The following is a 23,864-nucleotide window of genomic DNA, read 5'->3' as shown; positions in this document are numbered from 1 at the left end:
AACATTCTGTGAGTAGGACACAACCCTGCTTAAAACCCAGTCTAGTAACATTCTGTGAGTAGGACACAACCCTGCTTAAAACCCAGTCTAGGAACATTCTGTGAGTATGACACAACCCTGCTTAAAACCCAGTCTAGTAACATTCTGTGAGTAGGACACAACCCTGCTCAGAACCCAGCCTAGGAACATTCTGTGAGTAGAACACAACCCTGCTTAAAACCCAGTCTAGTAATATTCTGTGAGCAGGACACAACCCTATTAGAAAATTATAATTAACTTCTGAATTGTGTCCTTTGAAAGAGACGTTAAAATTAAGCTTATTTAAAGTGTGCATCACTTGTTATTGGCAGAACTCAAACTAATTCAGACATACAGTAGTAGGACAACTTAATGGTAAAATTTAATTTAGTAATGGCAATAGTATATGTATAATGTATTCTAAAATGGTAAGGCAACCTCTATTGTGATGGCAATAGTATATGTATAATGTATTCTAAAATGGTAAGGCAACCCCTCTTGTGATGGCAATAGTATATGTATAATGTATTCTAAAATGGTAAGGCAACCCCTATTGTGATGGCAATATTATATGTATAATGTATTCTAAAATGGTAAGGCAACCCCTATTGTGATGGCAATAGTATATGTATAATGTATTCTAAAATGGTAAGGCAACCCCTCTTGTGATTGCAATAGTATATGTATAATGTATTCTAAAATGGTAAGGCAACCTCTATTGTGAAGGCAATAGTATATGTATAGTGTATTCTAAAATGGTAAGGCAACCCCTATTGTGATGGCAATAGTATATGTATAATGTATTCTAAAATGGTAAGGCAACCCCTATTGTAATGGCAATAGTATATGTATAATGTATTCTAAAATGGTAAGGCAACCTCTATTGTAATGGCAATAGTATATGTATAATGTATTCTAAAATGGTAAGGCAACCTCTATTGTGATGGCAATAGTATATGCATAATGTATTCTAAAATGGTAAGGCAACCTCTATTGTGATGGCAATAGTATATGTTCAATGTATTCTAAAATGGTAAGGCAACCTCTATTGTAATGGCAATAGTATATGTATAATGTATTCTAAAATGGTAAGGCAACCCCTATTGTGATGGCAATAGTATATGTTCAATGTATTCTAAAATGGTAAGGCAACCTCTATTGTGATGGCAATAGTATATGTACATTGTATTCTAAAATGGTAAGGCAACCCCTATTGTAATGGCAATAGTATATGTATAATGTATTCTAAAATGGTAAGGCAACCCCTATTGTGATGGCAATAGTATATGTATAATGTATTCTAAAATGGTAAGGCAACCCCCATTGTGATGGCAATAGTATATGCATAATGTATTCTAAAATGGTAAGGCAACCCCTATTGTGATGGCAATAGTATATGTATAATGTATTCTAAAATGGTAAGGCAACCCCTATTGTAATGGCAATAGTATATGTAAAATGTATTCTAGAATGGTAAGGCAACCCCCATTGTGATGGCAATAGTATATGTATAATGTATTCTAAAATGGTAAGGCAACCCCTATTGTAATGGCAATAGTATATGTATAATGTATTCTAAAATGGTAAGGCAACCCCTATTGTGATTGCAATAGTATATGTATAATGTATTCTAAAATGGTAAGGCAACCTCTATTGTGATGGCAATAGTATATGTATAGTGTATTCTAAAATGGTAAGGCAACCCCTATTGTGATGGCAATAGTATATGTATAATGTATTCTAAAATGGTAAGGCAACCTCTATTGTAATGGCAATAGTATATGTATAATGTATTCTAAAATGGTAAGGCAACCCCTATTGTAATGGCAATAATATATGTATAATGTATTCTAAAATGGTAAGGCAACCCCTATTGTGATGGCAATTTGAATAGTATATGTATAATGTATTCTAAAATGGTAAGGCAACCCCTCTTGTGATTGCAATAGTATATGTATAATGTATTCTAAAATGGTAAGGCAACCTCTATTGTGATGGCAATAGTATATGTATAGTGTATTCTAAAATGGTAAGGCAACCCCTATTGTAATGGCAATAGTATGTGTACAATGTATTCTAAAATGGTAAGGCAACCTCTATTGTAATGGCAATAGTATATGTTCAATGTATTCTAAAATGGTAAGGCAACCTCTATTGTGATGGCAATAGTATATGTATAGTGTATTCTAAAATGGTAAGGCAACCCCTATTGTGATGGCAATAGTATATGTATAATGTATTCTAAAATGGTAAGGCAACCCCTATTGTGATGGCAATAGTATATGTATAATGTATTCTAAAATGGTAAGGCAACCCCTATTGTTATGGCAATAGTATGTGTACAATGTATTCTAAAATGGTAAGGCAACCTCTATTGTGATGGCAATAGTATATGTATAGTGTATTCTAAAATGGTAAGGCAACCCCTATTGTGATTGCAATAGTATATGTATAATGTATTCTAAAATGGTAAGGCAACCCCTATTGTAATGGCAATAGTATATGTTCAATGTATTCTAAAATGGTAAGGCAACCTCTATTGTGATGGCAATAGTATATGTATAGTGTATTCTAAAATGGTAAGGCAACCCCTATTGTGATTGCAATAGTATATGTATAATGTATTCTAAAATGGTAAGGCAACCCCTATTGTGATGGCAATAGTATATGTATAATGTATTCTAAAATGGTAAGGCAACCCCTATTGTTATGGCAATAGTATGTGTACAATGTATTCTAAAATGGTAAGGCAACCTCTATTGTGATGGCAATAGTATATGTATAGTGTATTCTAAAATGGTAAGGCAACCCCTATTGTAATGGCAATAGTATATGTATAATGTATTCTAAAATGGTAAGGCAACCTCTATTGTAATGGCAATAGTATATGTATAATGTATTCTAAAATGGTAAGGCAACCCCTATTGTAATGGCAATAGTATATGTATAGTGTATTCTAAAATGGTAAGGCAACCCCTATTGTGATGGCAATAGTATATGTATAATGTATTCTAAAATGGTAAGGCAACCCCTATTGTAATGGCAATAGTATATGTACAATGTATTCTAAAATGGTAAGGCAACCCCTATTGTAATGGCAATAGTATATGTATAATGTATTCTAAAATGGTAAGGCAACCCCTATTGTAATGGCAATAGTATATGTATAATGTATTCTAAAATGGTAAGGCAACCCCTATTGTAATGGCAATAGTATATGTACAATGTATTCTAAAATGGTAAGGCAACCCCTATTGTAATGGCAATAGTATATGTATAATGTATTCTAAAATGGTAAGGCAACCTCTATTGTAATGGCAATAGTATATGTATAATGTATTCTAAAATGGTAAGGCAACCCCTATTGTAATGGCAATAATATATGTATAATGTATTCTAAAATGGTAAGGCAACCCCTATTGTGATGGCAATAGTATATGTATAGTGTATTCTAAAATGGTAAGGCAACCTCTATTGTAATGGCAATAATATATGTATAGTGTATTCTAAAATGGTAAGGCAACCCCTATTGTGATGGCAATAGTATATGTATAGTGTATTCTAAAATGGTAAGGCAACCCCTATTGTAATGGCAATAGTATATGTATAATGTATTCTAAAATGGTAAGGCAACCCCTATTGTAATGGCAATAATATATGTATAATGTATTCTAAAATGGTAAGGCAACCCCTATTGTGATGGCAATAGTATATGTATAATGTATTCTAAAATGGTAAGGCAACCCCTATTGTAATGGCAATAATATATGTATAATGTATTCTAAAATGGTAAGGCAACCCCTATTGTGATGGCAATAGTATATGTATAGTGTATTCTAAAATGGTAAGGCAACCCCTATTGTAATGGCAATAGTATATGTATAATGTATTCTAAAATGGTAAGGCAACCCCTATTGTAATGGCAATAATATATGTATAATGTATTCTAAAATGGTAAGGCAACTCCTATTGTGATGGCAATAGTATATGTATAGTGTATTCTAAAATGGTAAGGCAACCCCTATTGTAATGGCAATAATATATGTATAGTGTATTCTAAAATGGTAAGGCAACCTCTATTGTAATGGCAATAGTATATGTATAATGTATTCTAAAATGGTAAGGCAACCCCTATTGTAATGGCAATAGTATATGTATAATGTATTCTAAAATGGTAAGGCAACCTCTATTGTGATGGCAATAGTATATGTATAATGTATTCTAAAATGGTAAGGCAACCCCTATTGTTATGGCAATAGTATGTGTACAGTGTATTCTAAAATGGTAAGGCAACCCCTATTGTAATGGCAATAGTATATGTATAATGTATTCTAAAATGGTAAGGCAACCCCTATTGTAATGGCAATAGTATATGTATAATGTATTCTAAAATGGTAAGGCAACCCCTATTGTGATGGCAATAGTATATGTATAATGTATTCTAAAATGGTAAGGCAACCCCTATTGTGATGGCAATAGTATATGTATAATGTATTCTAAAATGGTAAGGCAACCCCTATTGTAATGGCAATAGTATATGTTCAATGTATTCTAAAATGGTAAGGCAACCCCTATTGTGATGGCAATAGTATATGTATAATGTATTCTAAAATGGTAAGGCAACCCCTATTGTAATGGCAATCGTATATGTATAATGTATTCTAAAATGGTAAGGCAACCCCTATTGTAATGGCAATAGTATATGTATAGTGTATTCTAAAATGGTAAGGCAACCCCTATTGTGATGGCAATAGTATATGTAAAATGTATTCTAAAATGGTAAGGCAACCTCTATTGTAATGGCAATAGTATATGTATAATGTATTCTAAAATGGTAAGGCAACCCCTATTGTAATGGCAATAGTATATGTAAAATGTATTCTAAAATGGTAAGGCAACCCCTATTGTAATGGCAATAGTATGTGTACAATGTATTCTAAAATGGTAAGGCAACCCCTATTGTGATGGCAATAGTATATGTATAATGTATTCTAAAATGGTAAGGCAACCCCTATTGTAATGGCAATAGTATATGTATAATGTATTCTAAAATGGTAAGGCAACCCCTATTGTAATGGCAATAGTATATGTAAAATGTATTCTAAAATGGTAAGGCAACCCCTATTGTAATGGCAATAGTATGTGTACAATGTATTCTAAAATGGTAAGGCAACCCCTATTGTGATGGCAATAGTATATGTATAGTGTATTCTAAAATGGTAAGGCAACCCCTATTGTGATGGCAATAGTATATGTATAATGTATTCTAAAATGGTAAGGCAACCCCTATTGTAATGGCAATAGTATATGTATAATGTATTCTAAAATGGTAAGGCAACCTCTATTGTAATGGCAATAGTATATGTATAGTGTATTCTAAAATGGTAAGGCAACCCCTATTGTAATGGCAATAGTATATGTATAATGTATTCTAAAATGGTAAGGCAACCCCTATTGTAATGGCAATAGTATATGTATAATGTATTCTAAAATGGTAAGGCAACCCCTATTGTAATGGCAATAGTATATGTATAATGTATTCTAAAATGGTAAGGCAACCTCTATTGTGATGGCAATAGTATATGTATAGTGTATTCTAAAATGGTAAGGCAACCCCTATTGTGATGGCAATAGTATATGTATAATGTATTCTAAAATGGTAAGGCAACCCCTATTGTAATGGCAATAGTATATGTATAATGTATTCTAAAATGGTAAGGCAACCTCTATTGTAATGGCAATAGTATATGTATAGTGTATTCTAAAATGGTAAGGCAATCCCTATTGTAATGGCAATAGTATATGTATAATGTATTCTAGAATGGTAAGGCAACCTCTATTGTGATGGCAATAGTATATGTATAGTGTATTCTAAAATGGTAAGGCAACCCCTATTGTGATGGCAATAGTATATGTATAATGTATTCTAAAATGGTAAGGCAACCCCTATTGTAATGGCAATAGTATATGTATAATGTATTCTAAAATGGTAAGGCAACCCCTATTGCAATGGCAATAGTATATGTATAATGTATTCTAAAATGGTAAGGCAACCCCTATTGTAATGGCAATAGTATGTGTACAATGTATTCTAAAATGGTAAGGCAACCCCTATTGTAATGGCAATAGTATGTGTACAATGTATTCTAAAATGGTAAGGCAACCCCTATTGTTATGGCAATAGTATGTGTACAATGTATTCTAAAATGGTAAGGCAACCCCTATTGTGATGGCAATAGTATGTGTACAATGTATTCTAAAATGGTAAGGCAACCCCTATTGTGATGGCAATAGTATATGTATAATGTATTCTAAAATGGTAAGGCAACCCCTATTGTGATGGCAATAGTATATGTAAAATGTATTCTAAAATGGTAAGGCAACCCCTATCAGTGCAATCTACTATACTATAAAAATAAACGATGCAAGTGCTTTCTAAAAATGACATCAATGGTATGCATTAATATTGATTAACACTAACACTATTAATTAAAAATACTTTAATGTAGTCTACAAAAGGTACAAAAGTTTATAAACAATATTTAACTTTAGTTTGTGTGCCATTTTAACAACAAATGTCTTTCTTTTGTTTTAATTGTATAAATATAGAGACTGCTTCTGTGTATGAAGTTATCAAGGAAGAGACTGGGATAGATGTAGAGACCATGGACCTAGATGATATCCATACATTCTTACAACGTGGTCCGTATGAAGACAGATGTGTATCTGCACTCTCTCTACACTCTACAGCCAGTACAGCTAGTAAACAGGTAATGTTAACACATACAGACAGTATAGCTAGTAAACAGGTAATGTTAACACATACAGACAGTACAGCTAGTAAACAGGTAAAGTTAACACATACAGACAGTATAGCTAGTAAACAGGTAAAGTTAACACATACAGACAGTATAGCTAGTAAACAGGTAAAGTTAACACATACAGACAGTATAGCTAGTAAACAGGTAAAGTTAACACATACAGACAGTATAGCTAGTAAACAGGTAAAGTTAACACATACAGACAGTATAGCTAGTAAACAGGTAATGTTAACACATACAGACAGTACAGCTAGTAAACAGGTAAAGTTAACACATACAGACAGTACAGCTAGTAAACAGGTAAAGTTAACACATACAGACAGTATAGCTAGTAAACAGGTAAAGTTAACACATACAGACAGTATAGCTAGTAAACAGGTAATGTTAACACATACAGACAGTATAGCTAGTAAACAGGTAAAGTTAACACATACAGACAGTACAGCTAGTAAACAGGTAAAGTTAACACATACAGACAGTATAGCTAGTAAACAGGTAAAGTTAACACATACAGACAGTATAGCTAGTAAACAGGTAAAGTTAACACATACAGACAGTACAGCTAGTAAACAGGTAATGTTAACACATACAGACAGTACAGCTAGTAAACAGGTAAAGTTAACACATACAGACAGTATAGCTAGTAAACAGGTAATGTTAACACATACAGACAGTATAGCTAGTAAACAGGTAATGTTAACACATACAGACAGTATAGCTAGTAAACAGGTAATGTTAACACATACAGACAGTATAGCTAGTAAACAGGTAAAGTTAACACATACAGACAGTATAGCTAGTAAACAGGTAAAGTTAACACATACAGACAGTATAGCTAGTAAACAGGTAAAGTTAACACATACAGACAGTACAGCTAGTAAACAGGTAAAGTTAACACATACAGACAGTATAGCTAGTAAACAGGTAAAGTTAACACATACAGACAGTATAGCTAGTAAACAGGTAATGTTAATACATACAGACAGTATAGCTAGTAAACAGGTAAAGTTAACACATACAGACAGTATAGCTAGTAAACAGGTAAAGTTAACACATACAGACAGTATAGCTAGTAAACAGGTAAAGTTAACACATACAGACAGTATAGCTAGTAAACAGGTAAAGTTAACACATACAGACAGTATAGCTAGTAAACAGGTAATGTTAACACATACAGACAGTACAGCTAGTAAACAGGTAAAGTTAACACATACAGACAGTATAGCTAGTAAACAGGTAAAGTTAACACATACAGACAGTACAGCTAGTAAACAGGTAATGTTAACACATACAGACAGTATAGCTAGTAAACAGGTAATGTTAACACATACAGACAGTACAGCTAGTAAACAGGTAAAGTTAACACATACAGACAGTACAGCTAGTAAACAGGTAATGTTAACACATACAGACAGTACAGCTAGTAAACAGGTAAAGTTAACACATACAGACAGTATAGCTAGTAAACAGGTAAAGTTAACACATACAGACAGTATAGCTAGTAAACAGGTAATGTTAACACATACAGACAGTACAGCTAGTAAACAGATGATCACAGAATGCCACACAGCTCAATAAATGAATTTTGGTTTATTTAGGCCAAATCCCCTCCCTTTAACCAACGTTCACAAGTTCGACATCGACAGGGTCACAACACTTCCAGTGATGCAATGTGAAACACAATGTACAGTAAATACATTAATATCTAAACAGAAACCCAGCACTGTATATCCATTAGCATTTATCAACATCTCAGTAGTAAATACAGAACCTGTTATCATTGAAGGTTTGAATGTTTTCTAAATTTGTGTTGGTTAGAAGTGCGACAATGAAGTTCTCCAACCGCATTGATGCCAGACCCCTCCTTCCTTTAAATGAACAAAGTTCATTTATGGAGCTTGTGTTGCATCGTGGAATCACCCATTAGAAATGAAATTTGATTTTGTTGGCAGAATAATATGGTACCAATTGAAGAAATGGAATCTCTCAAAGAACAACACAGTGAAGAAATACAACTACTGCAAGATGAATATGAGTAAGTTATTATTATTTAGTATTACAGTCCATGTATTGACACTGTGTCTATGTTTAGTATTACAGTCCATGTATTGACACTGTGTCTATGTTTAGTATTACACTCCATGTATTGACACTGTGTCTATGTTTAGTATTACACTCCATGTATTGACACTGTGTCTATGTTTAGTATTACAGGCCATGTATTGACACTGTGTCTATGTTTAGTATTACAGTCCATGTATTGACACTGTGTCTATGTTTAGTATTACACTCCATGTATTGACACTGTGTCTATGTTTAGTATTACACTCCATGTATTGACACTGTGTCTATGTTTAGTATTACAGTCCATGTATTGACACTGTGTCTATGTTTAGTATTACAGGCCATGTATTGACACTGTGTCTATGTTTAGTACTACAGTCCATGTATTGACACTGTGTCTATGTTTAGTACTACAGTCCGTGTATTGACACTGTGTCTATGTTTAGTATTACAGTCCATGTATTGACACTGTGTCTATGTTTAGTATTACACTCCATGTATTGACACTGTGTCTATGTTTAGTATTACAGTCCATGTATTGACACTGTGTCTATGTTTAGTATTACAGTCCATGTATTGACACTGTGTCTATGTTTAGTACTACAGTCCATGTATTGACACTGTGTCTATGTTTAGTATTACAGTCCATGTATTGACACTGTGTCTATGTTTAGTATTACAGTCCATGTATTGACACTGTGTCTATGTTTATAAGTATTACAGTCCATGTATTGACACTGTGTCTATGTTTAGTATTACAGGCCATGTATTGACACTGTGTCTATGTTTAGTATTACAGTCCATGTATTGACACTGTGTCTATGTTTAGTATTACAGTCCATGTATTGACACTGTGTCTATGTTTAGTATTACAGTCCATGTATTGACACTGTGTCTATGTTTAGTACTACAGTCCATGTATTGACACTGTGTCTATGTTTAGTACTACAGTCCATGTATTGACACTGTGTCTATGTTTAGTATTACACTCCATGTATTGACACTGTGTCTATGTTTAGTACTACACTCCATGTATTGACACTGTGTCTATGTTTAGTATTACAGGCCATGTATTGACACTGTGTCTATGTTTAGTATTACAGGCCATGTATTGACACTGTGTCTATGTTTAGTATTACACTCCATGTATTGACACTGTGTCTATGTTTAGTATTACAGTCCATGTATTGACACTGTGTCTATGTTTAGTACTACAGGCCATGTATTGACACTGTGTCTATGTTTAGTACTACAGGCCATGTATTGACACTGTGTCTATGTTTAGTACTACAGTCCATGTATTGACACTGTGTCTATGTTTAGTATTACAGGCCATGTATTGACACTGTGTCTATGTTTAGTACTACAGGCCATGTATTGACACTGTGTCTATGTTTAGTATTACAGTCCATGTATTGACACTGTGTCTATGTTTAGTACTACAGTCCATGTATTGACACTGTGTCTATGTTTAGTATTACAGTCCATGTATTGACACTGTGTCTATGTTTAGTACTACAGTCCATGTATTGACACTGTGTCTATGTTTAGTACTACAGGCCATGTATTGACACTGTGTCTATGTTTAGTACTACAGGCCATGTATTGACACTGTGTCTATGTTTAGTACTACAGTCCATGTATTGACACTGTGTCTATGTTTAGTATTACAGTCCATGTATTGACACTGTGTCTATGTTTAGTACTACAGTCCATGTATTGACACTGTGTCTATGTTTAGTATTACAGTCCATGTATTGACACTGTGTCTATGTTTAGTATTACAGTCCATGTATTGACACTGTGTCTATGTTTAGTACTACACTCCATGTATTGACACTGTGTCTATGTTTAGTATTACAGGCCATGTATTGACACTGTGTCTATGTTTAGTATTACAGTCCATGTATTGACACTGTGTCTATGTTTAGTACTACAGGCCATGTATTGACACTGTGTCTATGTTTAGTATTACAGTCCATGTATTGACACTGTGTCTATGTTTAGTACTACACTCCATGTATTGACACTGTGTCTATGTTTAGTATTACAGTCCATGTATTGACACTGTGTCTATGTTTAGTATTACAGTCCATGTATTGACACTGTGTCTATGTTTAGTACTACAGGCCATGTATTGACACTGTGTCTATGTTTAGTACTACAGTCCATGTATTGACACTGTGTCTATGTTTAGTATTACAGGCCATGTATTGACACTGTGTCTATGTTTAGTATTACAGGCCATGTATTGACACTGTGTCTATGTTTAGTATTACAGTCCATGTATTGACACTGTGACTATGTTTAGTATTACAGTCCATGTATTGACACTGTGTCTATGTTTATAAGTATTACAGTCCATGTATTGACACTGTGTCTATGTTTAGTATTACAGGCCATGTATTGACACTGTGTCTATGTTTAGTATTACAGGCCATGTATTGACACTGTGTCTATGTTTAGTATTACAGTCCATGTATTGACACTGTGTCTATGTTTAGTACTACAGTCCATGTATTGACACTGTGTCTATGTTTAGTATTACAGGCCATGTATTGACACTGTGTCTATGTTTAGTATTACAGTCCATGTATTGACACTGTGTCTATGTTTAGTACTACAGTCCGTGTATTGACACTGTGTCTATGTTTAGTATTACACTCCATGTATTGACACTGTGTCTATGTTTAGTATTACAGTCCATGTATTGACACTGTGTCTATGTTTAGTATTACAGGCCATGTATTGACACTGTGTCTATGTTTAGTATTACAGGCCATGTATTGACACTGTGTCTATGTTTAGTACTACAGTCCATGTATTGACACTGTGTCTATGTTTAGTATTACAGGCCATGTATTGACACTGTGTCTATGTTTAGTATTACAGGCCATGTATTGACACTGTGTCTATGTTTAGTATTACAGGCCATGTATTGACACTGTGTCTATGTTTAGTACTACAGTCCGTGTATTGACACTGTGTCTATATTTTGTACTACAGAAGGAGAATTAATCAGCTTGCCAAAAGTCTACAAGAAGTACAAGAAGCACAGATAGCAGCATTAACTAGTGGAGATGCAGTAGGTGTAGGTGGTGTTGTCATGGTACCTGTTGCTAATGGTGATACAATTGTCAGAAACAAACCTGGATCAGCAGAAGGTACTGGTGCAAGTTTGAAATTCATTATGTAACCTAGACAACACTTCATATTATGTAACCTAGACAACATTTCATATTATGTAACCTAGACAACATTTCATATTATGTAACCTAGACAACACTTCATATTATGAAACCTAGACAACACTTCATATTATGTAACCTAGACAACACTTCATATTATGTAACCTAGACAACATTTCATATTATGTAACCTAGACAACACTTCATATTATGTAACCTAGACAACACTTCATATTATGTAACCTAGACAACATTTCATATTATGTAACCTAGACAACACTTCATATTATGTAACCTAGACAACACTTCATATTATGTAACCTAGACAACATTTCATATTATGTAACCTAGACAACACTTCATATTATGTAACCTAGACAACACTTCATATTATGTAACCTAGAAAACATTTCATATTATGTAACCTAGACAACATTTAATTGTATAAACTGAGTTTGTACCCCTTTGAGTTAACAGAATAACAGAATAACAAGTGGTGACTTTTGTTTTCATGGGGAAAGAGATGAACACTGTGTTGTTTCAATCAATGAATTCGTTGTGTAAAATGGGTCATTTTCCTTTTAACTTTCATTAAAAGGAGGATGTGTCTGTCTGTCCGTCTGTCTATGTGTGTGCCTCTCTGTCTGTGTCATCATTTACTTAAAAACAGCCAGCTCAATTATAATGAAATTTGCTACACATCTTCCATATGCTAATGGCAAGAACTGATTAGATTTTGGTAAACATCCAATGAAGATTAATTAGTTACTTGCATAATTAATGGTTTTGAGTAATTAGGTTATATCTTTGGAACGCATACTTAAAATTCAATATAATTTGGTGCATATGTTGACCATAACAAAATGCATAGTATATATCCTATAAGGTTTGCTGATTTAGCTTAAAGCTTTTTATGAATAATTTGCATAATTAATGAATTTCAGTAATTAGGCTCTATCTTAAAAATGCATTCTTCAATTTCAGTATAGTTTAGTACATAAGTTAACCATAACTAAACGCATATGTCCTATAAAGTTCGATGATGTTGATAATTTGCATAATTAATGACATTAGGTAATTCAGCTTTATCTTAAGAATGCAAGCTTCAAATTGCATAGAATTTGGTACATATACTGACCATAACAATGCGCACAAGTTTGTTGACATAGCCTTTACTTTTAATGAGTAATTTGAATAATTAATGATCTTCAGTAATTAAGCTATATCTTTTGAATGCATGTTTCAAATTCCATATAATTTGGCTGATACCATGACAAAGCACATATCCTCTAAAGCCTGTTGATATAGTTTTTAATATTATGACTAATTTGCATAATAAAGGATTTTCAGTAATTAGGGTATTTCTTAATTTGTATATCTATTAATGGTTGATGGTAAAGAAGTGCATGTGTCATTTAAAGTTTGATGTTGTAACATAATCTATATGGTTTGTTTTCATAATCAATGTTTTTTTAATAATTAGGCAATATGTTAACTTTGCAAGCTTCACATTTCATTTAGTTTCATATAATTAATTTTCCAATTAAGTGATACATCATGTATAATAGCTATAGTTTAGAATTTTGTATTCCAACAATGTGTGTATGCCCAAAAATCTATGGTTTGGCCTTACAGGAGGCATTCAGTTTAAATCTGGTTTTAAGTTTTTTTCTGTGGAACAAACTACAATAGAACCTAACTTTTGTCATTGATAATGGAATCCATATAATAATGTCAGTTGTAACTCACCAAGAGGTATTGAACTTTTGTATGTGGTAATATTTGATATGTTATCATCTCTGTAGACCAAAGATGTATAAATGGTAACCATGGTAACCAGTCACCACTGAATGGATGGCATGCACAAACCCCTGATAAAATACCAAGTCCTAAACCACCATCAGCCAAAAGAGAGTCCAAGTAAGTAATGTAACGTTTTATTCTGGGTGCACAGCATACAATTTATTTTCAATATTACATATGTTACATACTGGTGAGGTGTTGGTGCCAGCCTAGTGTTAGCACTGAGCTAGTCTGGTGTTAACATAGGACTGGTGTAGGCATTAACCCTTCCAGTTGCTAACACATACTGGTGAGGTGTTGGTGTCAGCCTAGTGTTAGAACTGAGCTTATCTGGTGTTAACATAGGACTGGTGTAGGTATTAACCCTTCCAGTTGTTAACAGATACTGGTGAGGTGTTGGTGTCAGCCTAGTGTTAGAACTGAGCTAATCATTAACATAGGACTGGTGTAGGCATTAACCCTTCCAGTTGTAAACACATACTGGTGAGACGTTAGTGTCAGCCTAGTGTTAGCACTGAGCTAGTCTGATGTTAACATAGGACTGGTGTAGGTATTAACCCTTCCAGTTGTTAACACATACTGGTGAGGTGTTAGTGTCAGCCGAGTGTTAGCAATGAGCTAGTCTGGTGTTAACATAGGACTGGTGTAGGTATTAACCCTTCCAGTACTATAATACTAACACATACTGGTGAGGTGTTAGTGTCAGCAGCTATTGCATGAACCCAAATACAATATATTGTCATATGGCAGCTGTGCATACAATCTATTGTCATATGGCAGTTGTGCATTCAATCTATTATCATATGGCAGTTGTGCATTCAATCTATTGTCATATGGCAGCTGTGCATTCAATCTATTGTCATATAGCAGCTGTGCATTCAATCTATTGTCATATGGCAGCTGTGCATACAATCTATTGTCATATGGCAGCTATGCATTCAATCTATTGTCATATGGCAGCTGTGCATACAATCTATTGTCATATGGCAGCTGTGCATACAATCTATAATCATATGGCAGCTGAGCATACAATCTATTATCATATGGCAGCTGTGCATACAATCTATTGTCATATGGCAGCTGTGCATTCAATCTATTGTCATATGGCAGCTGTGCATACAATCTATTGTCATATGGCATTTGTGCATACAATCTATTGTCATATGGCAGCTGTGCATTCAATCTATTGTCATATGGCAGCTGTGCATACAATCTATTACCATATGGCAGCTGTGCATTCAATCTATTGTCATATGGCAGCTGTGCATTCAATCTATTGTCATATGGCAGCTGTGCATTCAATCTATTATATGGCAGCTGTGCATACAATCTATTATCATATGGCAGCTGTGCATTCAATCTATTGTCATATGGCAGCTGTGCATACAATCTATTGTCATATGGCAGCTGTGCATACAATATATTGTCATATGGCAGCTGTGTATTCAATCTATTGTCATATGGCAGCTGTGCATTCAATCTATTATCATATGGCAGCTGTGCATACAGTCTATTGTCATATGGCAGCTGTGCATACAATCTATTGTCATATGGCAGCTGTGCATATAATCTATTGTCATATGGCAGCTGTGCATACAATCTATTGTCATATGGCAGCTGTGCATACAATCTATTATCATATGGCAGCTGTGCATTCAATCTATTGTCATATGGCAGCTGTGCATTCAATCTATTATCATATGGCAGCTGTGCATACAATCTATTGTCATATGACAGCTGTGTATTCAATCTATTGTCATTTGGCAGCTGTGCATTCAATCTATTGTCATATGGCAGCTGTGCATACAATCTATTGTCATATGGCAGCTGTACATACAATCTATTGTCATATGGCAGCTGTGCATACAATCTATTGTCATATGGCAGCTGTGCATTCAATCTATTGTCATATGGCAGCTGTGCATACAATCTATTGTCATATGGCAGCTGTGCATTCAATCTATTGTCATATGGCAGCTGTGCATACAATCTATTGTCATATGGCAGCTGTGCATACAATCTATTGTCATATGGCAGCTGTGCATACAATCTATTGTCATATGGCAGCTGTGCATTCAATCTATTGTCATAATATGGCAGCTGTGCATACAATCTATTGTCATATGGCAGCTGTGCATACAATCTATTGTCATAATATGGCAGCTGTGCATTCAATCTATTGTCATATGGCAGCTGTGCATACAATCTATTGTCATATGGCAGCTGTGCATTCAATCTATTGTCATAATATGGCAGCTGTGCATACAATCTATTGTCATATGGCAGCTGTGCATACAATCTATTGTCATATGGCAGCTGTGCATACAATCTATCGTCATATGGCAGCTGTGCATACAATCTATTGTCATATGGCAGCTGTGCATTCAATCTATTGTCATATGGCAGCTGTGCATTCTCACATGCTGTACCCTGTGTATGGAATGCACTGCCATTGGAAATATGACAAAAACCAATAGCTAATGCCATCAAACCTTAAATACCTTAAATACATATATATTCTTACCATTTAGCACTGTCAATTAATTGCTCAGTTGCATAATTAACAAACTTTGGCAATTAGGGCCTAGACCAAGAAAGACTGCACCAAATTTGATGAAACTTGCTTTATATTGACCGAGAAAAGATATGATGGTATCGATTCAATTGCTAATTTGTATATTTGATGAACTTTTGCAATAAGGGATATACTGTTATAGCCAGGAGTGTATTGAATTCAAGTAAACTTGCTTCAGATATTTACATAGGTACGACAGGACAGAAATACATTACAAAGTCTCAGTAAAAACACATTAATAACATTTCCCCTCATACAGGAGCATTTTCAGTTCATCTCCAACAGAGTGTCGTAGAATATGAAGTCATGTCATAACTGTGACATTCAATTGGCCTGTTTTTTTTTTCTCCAACAGAGTGTCTCAGGATATGAAAGCTAAACCAAACAGAAGAGTGGGATATCCACTTCCTAAATGGGGAAGTGATCTTTCAAATGATGTGAGTAAAACAATTAGCAAAATGTGTTCATGATTACATATGGACCAGCGATTACTGACATTGGTATGTGTACATACTAGTGGTATTTGATTACTTACATTGGTATGTGTACATACTAGTGGTATTTGATTACTTACATTGGTATGTGTACATACTAGTGGTATTTGATTACTTACATTGGTATGTGTACATACTAGTGGTATTTGATTACTTACATTGGTATGTGTACATACTAGTGGTATTTGATTACTTACATTGGTATGTGTACATACTAGTGGTATTTGATTACTTACATTGGTGTGTGTACATACTAGTGGTATTTGACTATTGACATTGGTATGTGTACATACTAGTGGTATTTGATTACTTACATTGGTGTGTGTACATACTAGTGGTATTTGACTACTTACATTGGTATGTGTACATACTAGTGGTATTTGATTACTTACATTGGTATGTGTACATACTAGTGGTATGTGATTACTTACATTGGTGTGTGTACATACTAGTGGTATTTGATTACTTACATTGGTGTGTGTACATACTAGTGGTATTTGATTACTTACATTGGTGTGTGTACATACTAGTGGTATTTGATTACTTACATTAGTGTGTGTACATACTAGTGGTATTTGATTACTTACATTGGTGTGTGTACATACTAGTGGTATTTGATTACTTACATTGGTATGTGTACATACTAGTGGTATTTGATTACTTACATTTGTATGTGTACATACTAGTGGTATTTGATTACTTACATTGGTATGTGTACATACTAGTGGTATTTGATTACTTACATTGGTATGTGTACATACTAGTGGTATTTGATTACTTACATTGGTATGTGTACATACTAGTGGTATTTGATTACTTACATTGGTGTGTGTACATACTAGTGGTATTTGATTACTTACATTGGTATGTGTACATACTAGTGGTATTTGATTACTTACATTGGTATGTGTACATACTAGTGGTATTTGATTACTTATATTGGTATGTGTACATACTAGTGGTATTTGATTACTTACATTGGTATGTGTACATACTAGTGGTATTTGATTACTTACATTGGTATGTGTACATACTAGTGGTATTTGATTACTTACATTGGTATGTGTACATACTAGTGGTATTTGATTACTTACATTGGTATGTGTACATACTAGTGGTATTTGATTACTTACATTGGTATGTGTACATACTAGTGGTATTTGATTACTTACATTGGTATGTGTACATACTAGTGGTATTTGATTACTTACATTGGTGTGTGTACATACTAGTGGTATTTGATTACTTACATTGGTGTGTGTACATACTAGTGGTATTTGATTACTTACATTGGTGTGTGTACATACTAGTGGTATTTGATTACTTACATTGGTATGTGTACATACTAGTGGTATTTGATTACTTACATTGGTATGTGTACATACTAGTGGTATTTGACTACTGACATTGGTATGTGTACATACTAGTGGTATTTGATTACTTACATTGGTGTGTGTACATACTAGTGGTATTTGATTACTTACATTGGTATGTGTACATACTAGTGGTATTTGATTACTTACATTGGTGTGTGTACATACTAGTGGTATTTGATTACTTACATTGGTATGTGTACATACTAGTGGTATTTGATTACTTACATTGGTATGTGTACATACTAGTGGTATTTGATTACTTACATTGGTGTGTGTACATACTAGTGGTATTTGATTACTTATATTGGTATGTGTACATACTAGTGGTATTTGATTACTTATATTGGTATGTGTACATACTAGTGGTATTTGATTACTTACATTGGTATGTGTACATACTAGTGGTATTTGATTACTTACATTGGTATGTGTACATACTAGTGGTATTTGATTACTTACATTGGTGTGTGTACATACTAGTGGTATTTGATTACTTACATTGGTATGTGTACATACTAGTGGTATTTGATTACTTACATTGGTATGTGTACATACTAGTGGTATTTGATTACTTACATTGGTATGTGTACATACTAGTGGTATTTGATTACTTACATTGGTATGTGTACATACTAGTGGTATTTGATTACTTACATTGGTGTGTGTACATACTAGTGGTATTTGATTACTTACATTGGTATGTGTACATACTAGTGGTATTTGATTACTTACATTGGTGTGTGTACATACTAGTGGTATGTGATTACTTACGTTGGTGTGTGTACATACTAGTGGTATTTGATTACTTATATTGGTATGTGTACATACTAGTGGTATTTGATTACTTACATTGGTATGTGTACATACTAGTGGTATTTGATTACTTACATTGGTGTGTGTACATACTAGTAGTATTTGATTACTTACATTCGTATGTGTACATACTAGTGGTATTTGATTACTTACATTGGTGTGTGTACACACTAGTGGTATGTGATTACTTACATTGGTATGTGTACATACTAGTGGTATTTGACTGCTGACATTGGTATGTGTACATACTAGTGGTATTTGATTACTTACATTGGTATGTGTACATACTAGTGGTATTTGATTACTTACATTGGTATGTGTACATACTAGTGGTATTTGATTACTTACATTGGTGTGTTACCAGTTCTTTGACAGGATGAAGAACTATCAGGAAGACAAAGTGAAACACCATAGAGATCTAATAGAGAGAACACAGTCTGAAATACAGCAGAACTTAGAACGACAAATGGCTGGTCAGTACAGACTAGCACATAGTGCCGGAGATTTACCGATAGGATCTGACCCTGCTGAAGGTATTGTACTCTTTAAGAAATAATATACATGTATACAATTATGTCTATCAGTGTTGGTATATAGTCTATAATAATATATATGTATACAATTATGTCTATCAGTGTTGGTATATAGTCTATAATAATATACATGTATACAATTATGTCTATCAGTATTGGTATATAGTCTATAATAATATGTATACAATTATGTCTATCAGTATTGGTATATAGTCTATAATATATGTATACAATTATGTCTATCAGTATTGGTATATAGTCTGTAATAATATATACATGTATACAATTATGTCTATCAGTATTGGTATATAGTCTATAATAATATGTATACAATTATGTCTATCAGTATTGGTATATAGTCTATAATAATATATATGTATACAATTATGTCTATCAGTATTGGTATATAGTCTATAATAATATGTATGTATACAATTATGTCTATCAGTATTGGTATATAGTCTATAATATATTGTATACAATTATGTCTATCAGTATTGGTATATAGTCTATAATAATATACATGTATACAATTATGTCTATCAGTATTGGTATATAGTCTATAATAATATATACATATACAATTATGTCTATCAGTATTGGTATATAGTCTATAATGATATATTCGTATACAATTATGTCTATCAGTATTGGTATATAGTCTATAATAATATATACGTATACAATTATGTCTATCAGTATTGGTATATAGTCTATAATAATATATTCGTATACAATTATGTCTATCAGTATTGGTATATAGTCTATAATAATATATACGTATACAATTATGTCTATCAGTATTGGTATATAGTCTATAATAATATATTCGTATACAATTATGTCTATCAGTATTGGTATATAGTCTATAATAATAATATATACGTATAGAATTATGTCTATCAGTATTGGTATATAGTCTATAATAATATGTATACAATTATGTCTATCAGTATTGGTATATAGTCTATAATAATATATATGTATACAATTATGTCTATCAGTATTGGTATATAGTCTATAATAATATGTATGTATACAATTATGTCTATCAGTATTGGTATATAGTCTATAATATATTGTATACAATTATGTCTATCAGTATTGGTATATAGTCTATAATAATATACATGTATACAATTATGTCTATCAGTATTGGTATATAGTCTATAATAATATATACATATACAATTATGTCTATCAGTATTGGTATATAGTCTATAATAATATATATGTATATAATTATGTCTATCAGTATTGGTATATAGTCTATAATAATATATATGTATACAATTATGTCTATCAGTATTGGTATATAGTCTATAATAATATATACATGTATACAATTATGTCTATCAGTATTGGTATATAGTCTATAATAATATGTATACAATTATGTCTATCAGTATTGGTATATAGTCTATAATATATGTATACAATTATGTCTATCAGTATTGGTATATAGTCTGTAATAATATATACATGTATACAATTATGTCTATCAGTATTGGTATATAGTCTATAATAATATGTATACAATTATGTCTATCAGTATTGGTATATAGTCTATAATAATATATATGTATACAATTATGTCTATCAGTATTGGTATATAGTCTATAATAATATGTATGTATACAATTATGTCTATCAGTATTGGTATATAGTCTATAATATATTGTATACAATTATGTCTATCAGTATTGGTATATAGTCTATAATAATATACATGTATACAATTATGTCTATCAGTATTGGTATATAGTCTAATAATATATACATATACAATTATGTCTATCAGTATTGGTATATAGTCTATAATGATATATTCGTATACAATTATGTCTATCAGTATTGGTATATAGTCTATAATAATATATACGTATACAATTATGTCTATCAGTATTGGTATATAGTCTATAATAATATATTCGTATACAATTATGTCTATCAGTATTGGTATATAGTCTATAATAATATATACATATACAATTATGTCTATCAGTATTGGTATATAGTCTATAATAATATATTTGTATACAATTATGTCTATCAGTATTGGTATATAGTCTATAATAATAATATATACGTATAGAATTATGTCTATCAGTATTGGTATATAGTCTATAATAATATATACATATACAATTATGTCTATCAGTATTGGTATATAGTCTGTAATAATATATATGTATAGAATTATGTCTATCAGTATTGGTATATAGTCTATAATAATATATATGTCTACAATTATGTCTATCAGTATTGGTATATAGTCTATAATAATAATATATATGTCTACAATTATGTCTATCAGTATTGGTATATAGTCTATAATAATATATATGTCTACAATTATGTCTATCAGTATTGGTATATAGTCTATAATAATATATACATATACAATTATGTCTATCAGTATTGGTATATAGTCTATAATAATATATATGTATACAATTATGTCTATCAGTATTGGTATATAGTCTATAATAATATATATGTATACAATTATGTCTATCAGTATTGGTATATAGTCTATAATAATATATACGTATACAATTATGTCTATCAGTATTGGTATATAGTCTGTAATAATATATACGTATACAATTATGTCTATCAGTATTGGTATATAGTCTATAATAATATATACATATACAATTATGTCTATCAGTATTGGTATATAGTCTATAATAATATATACATGTATACAATTATGTCTATCAGTATTGGTATATAGTCTAATAATATATACGTATACAATTATGTCTATCAGTATTGGTATATAGTCTATAATAATATATACATGTATACAATTATGTCTATCAGTATTGGTATATAGTCTATAATAATATATACGTATACAATTATGTCTATCAGTATTGGTATATAGTCTATAATAATATATATGTATACAAATATGTCTATCAGTATTGGTATATAGTCTGTAATACTATATACATATACAATTATGTCTATCAGTATTGGTATATAGTCTATAATAATATATATGTATACAATTATGTCTATCAGTATTGGTATATAGTCTGTAATAATATATACATATACAATTATGTCTATCAGTATTGGTATATAGTCTATAATAATATACATGTATACAATTATGTCTATCAGTATTGGTATATAGTATGTAATAATATACATGTATACAATTATGTCTATCAGTATTGGTATATAGTCTATAATAATATATACATATACAATTATGTCTATCAGTATTGGTATATAGTCTATAATAATATGTCTACAATTATGTCTATCAATATTGGTATATAGTCTATAATAATATGTCTACAATTATGTCTATCGGTATTGGTATATAGTCTATAATAATATATATGTATACAATTATGTCTATCAGTATTGGTATAGAGTCTATAATAATATATACATATACAATTATGTCTATCAGTATTGGTATAGAGTCTATAATAATATATACATATACAATTATGTCTATCAGTATTGGTATATAGTCTATAATAATATGTCTACAATTATGTCTATCAGTATTGGTATATAGTCTGTAATAATATGTCTACAATTATGTCTATCAGTATTGGTATATAGTCTATAATAATATGTCTACAATTATGTCTATCAGTATTGGTATATAGTCTATAATAATATGTCTACAATTATGTCTATCAGTATTGGTATATAGTCTATAATAATATATACATATACAATTATGTCTATCAGTATTGGTATATAGTCTATAATAATATTGTATACAATTATGTCTGATGTTATTACTGGTATACAGTCTATAATAATATGTCTACAATTATGTCTGATGTTATTACTGGTATACAGTCTATAATAATATGTATACAATTATGTCTGATGTTATTACTGGTATACAGTCTATAATAATATGTATACAATTATGTCTGATGTTATTACTGGTATATAGTCTATAATAATATGTATACAATTATGTCTATCAGTATTGGTATATAGTCTATAATAATATGTATACAATTATGTCTGATGTTATTACTGGTATATAGTCTATAATATATGTATACAATTATGTCTATCAGTATTGGTATATAGTCTATAATAATATATACGTATACAATTATGTCTATCGGTATTGGTATATAGTCTATAATAATATATATGTATACAATTATGTCTATCAGTATTGGTATA

At 31.8% G+C, this 23,864-nt stretch overlaps 1 protein-coding gene across 1 annotated transcript in view; it reads left to right on the top strand.

The window, feature by feature from the left end:
• LOC144448429 (uncharacterized) overlaps positions 1-23,864 on the top strand; it is an 84,606-nt gene that overhangs the window by 56,011 nt on the left and 4,731 nt on the right. Inside the window, exons 13-18 of the mRNA XM_078138673.1 lie at positions 6,628-6,788; positions 8,792-8,874; positions 11,910-12,067; positions 13,897-14,011; positions 16,825-16,906; positions 19,517-19,685. Of these exons, the coding sequence (XP_077994799.1) occupies positions 6,628-6,788; positions 8,792-8,874; positions 11,910-12,067; positions 13,897-14,011; positions 16,825-16,906; positions 19,517-19,685 (768 nt within the window). The remainder of the gene's footprint in view (positions 1-6,627; positions 6,789-8,791; positions 8,875-11,909; positions 12,068-13,896; positions 14,012-16,824; positions 16,907-19,516; positions 19,686-23,864) is intronic.

This window comes from Glandiceps talaboti, chromosome 17, assembly GCF_964340395.1.
Source record: "Glandiceps talaboti chromosome 17, keGlaTala1.1, whole genome shotgun sequence".
NCBI classification, from domain to species: domain Eukaryota; kingdom Metazoa; phylum Hemichordata; class Enteropneusta; family Spengelidae; genus Glandiceps; species Glandiceps talaboti.
This window is presented reverse-complemented; position numbering and strand designations above follow the sequence as displayed.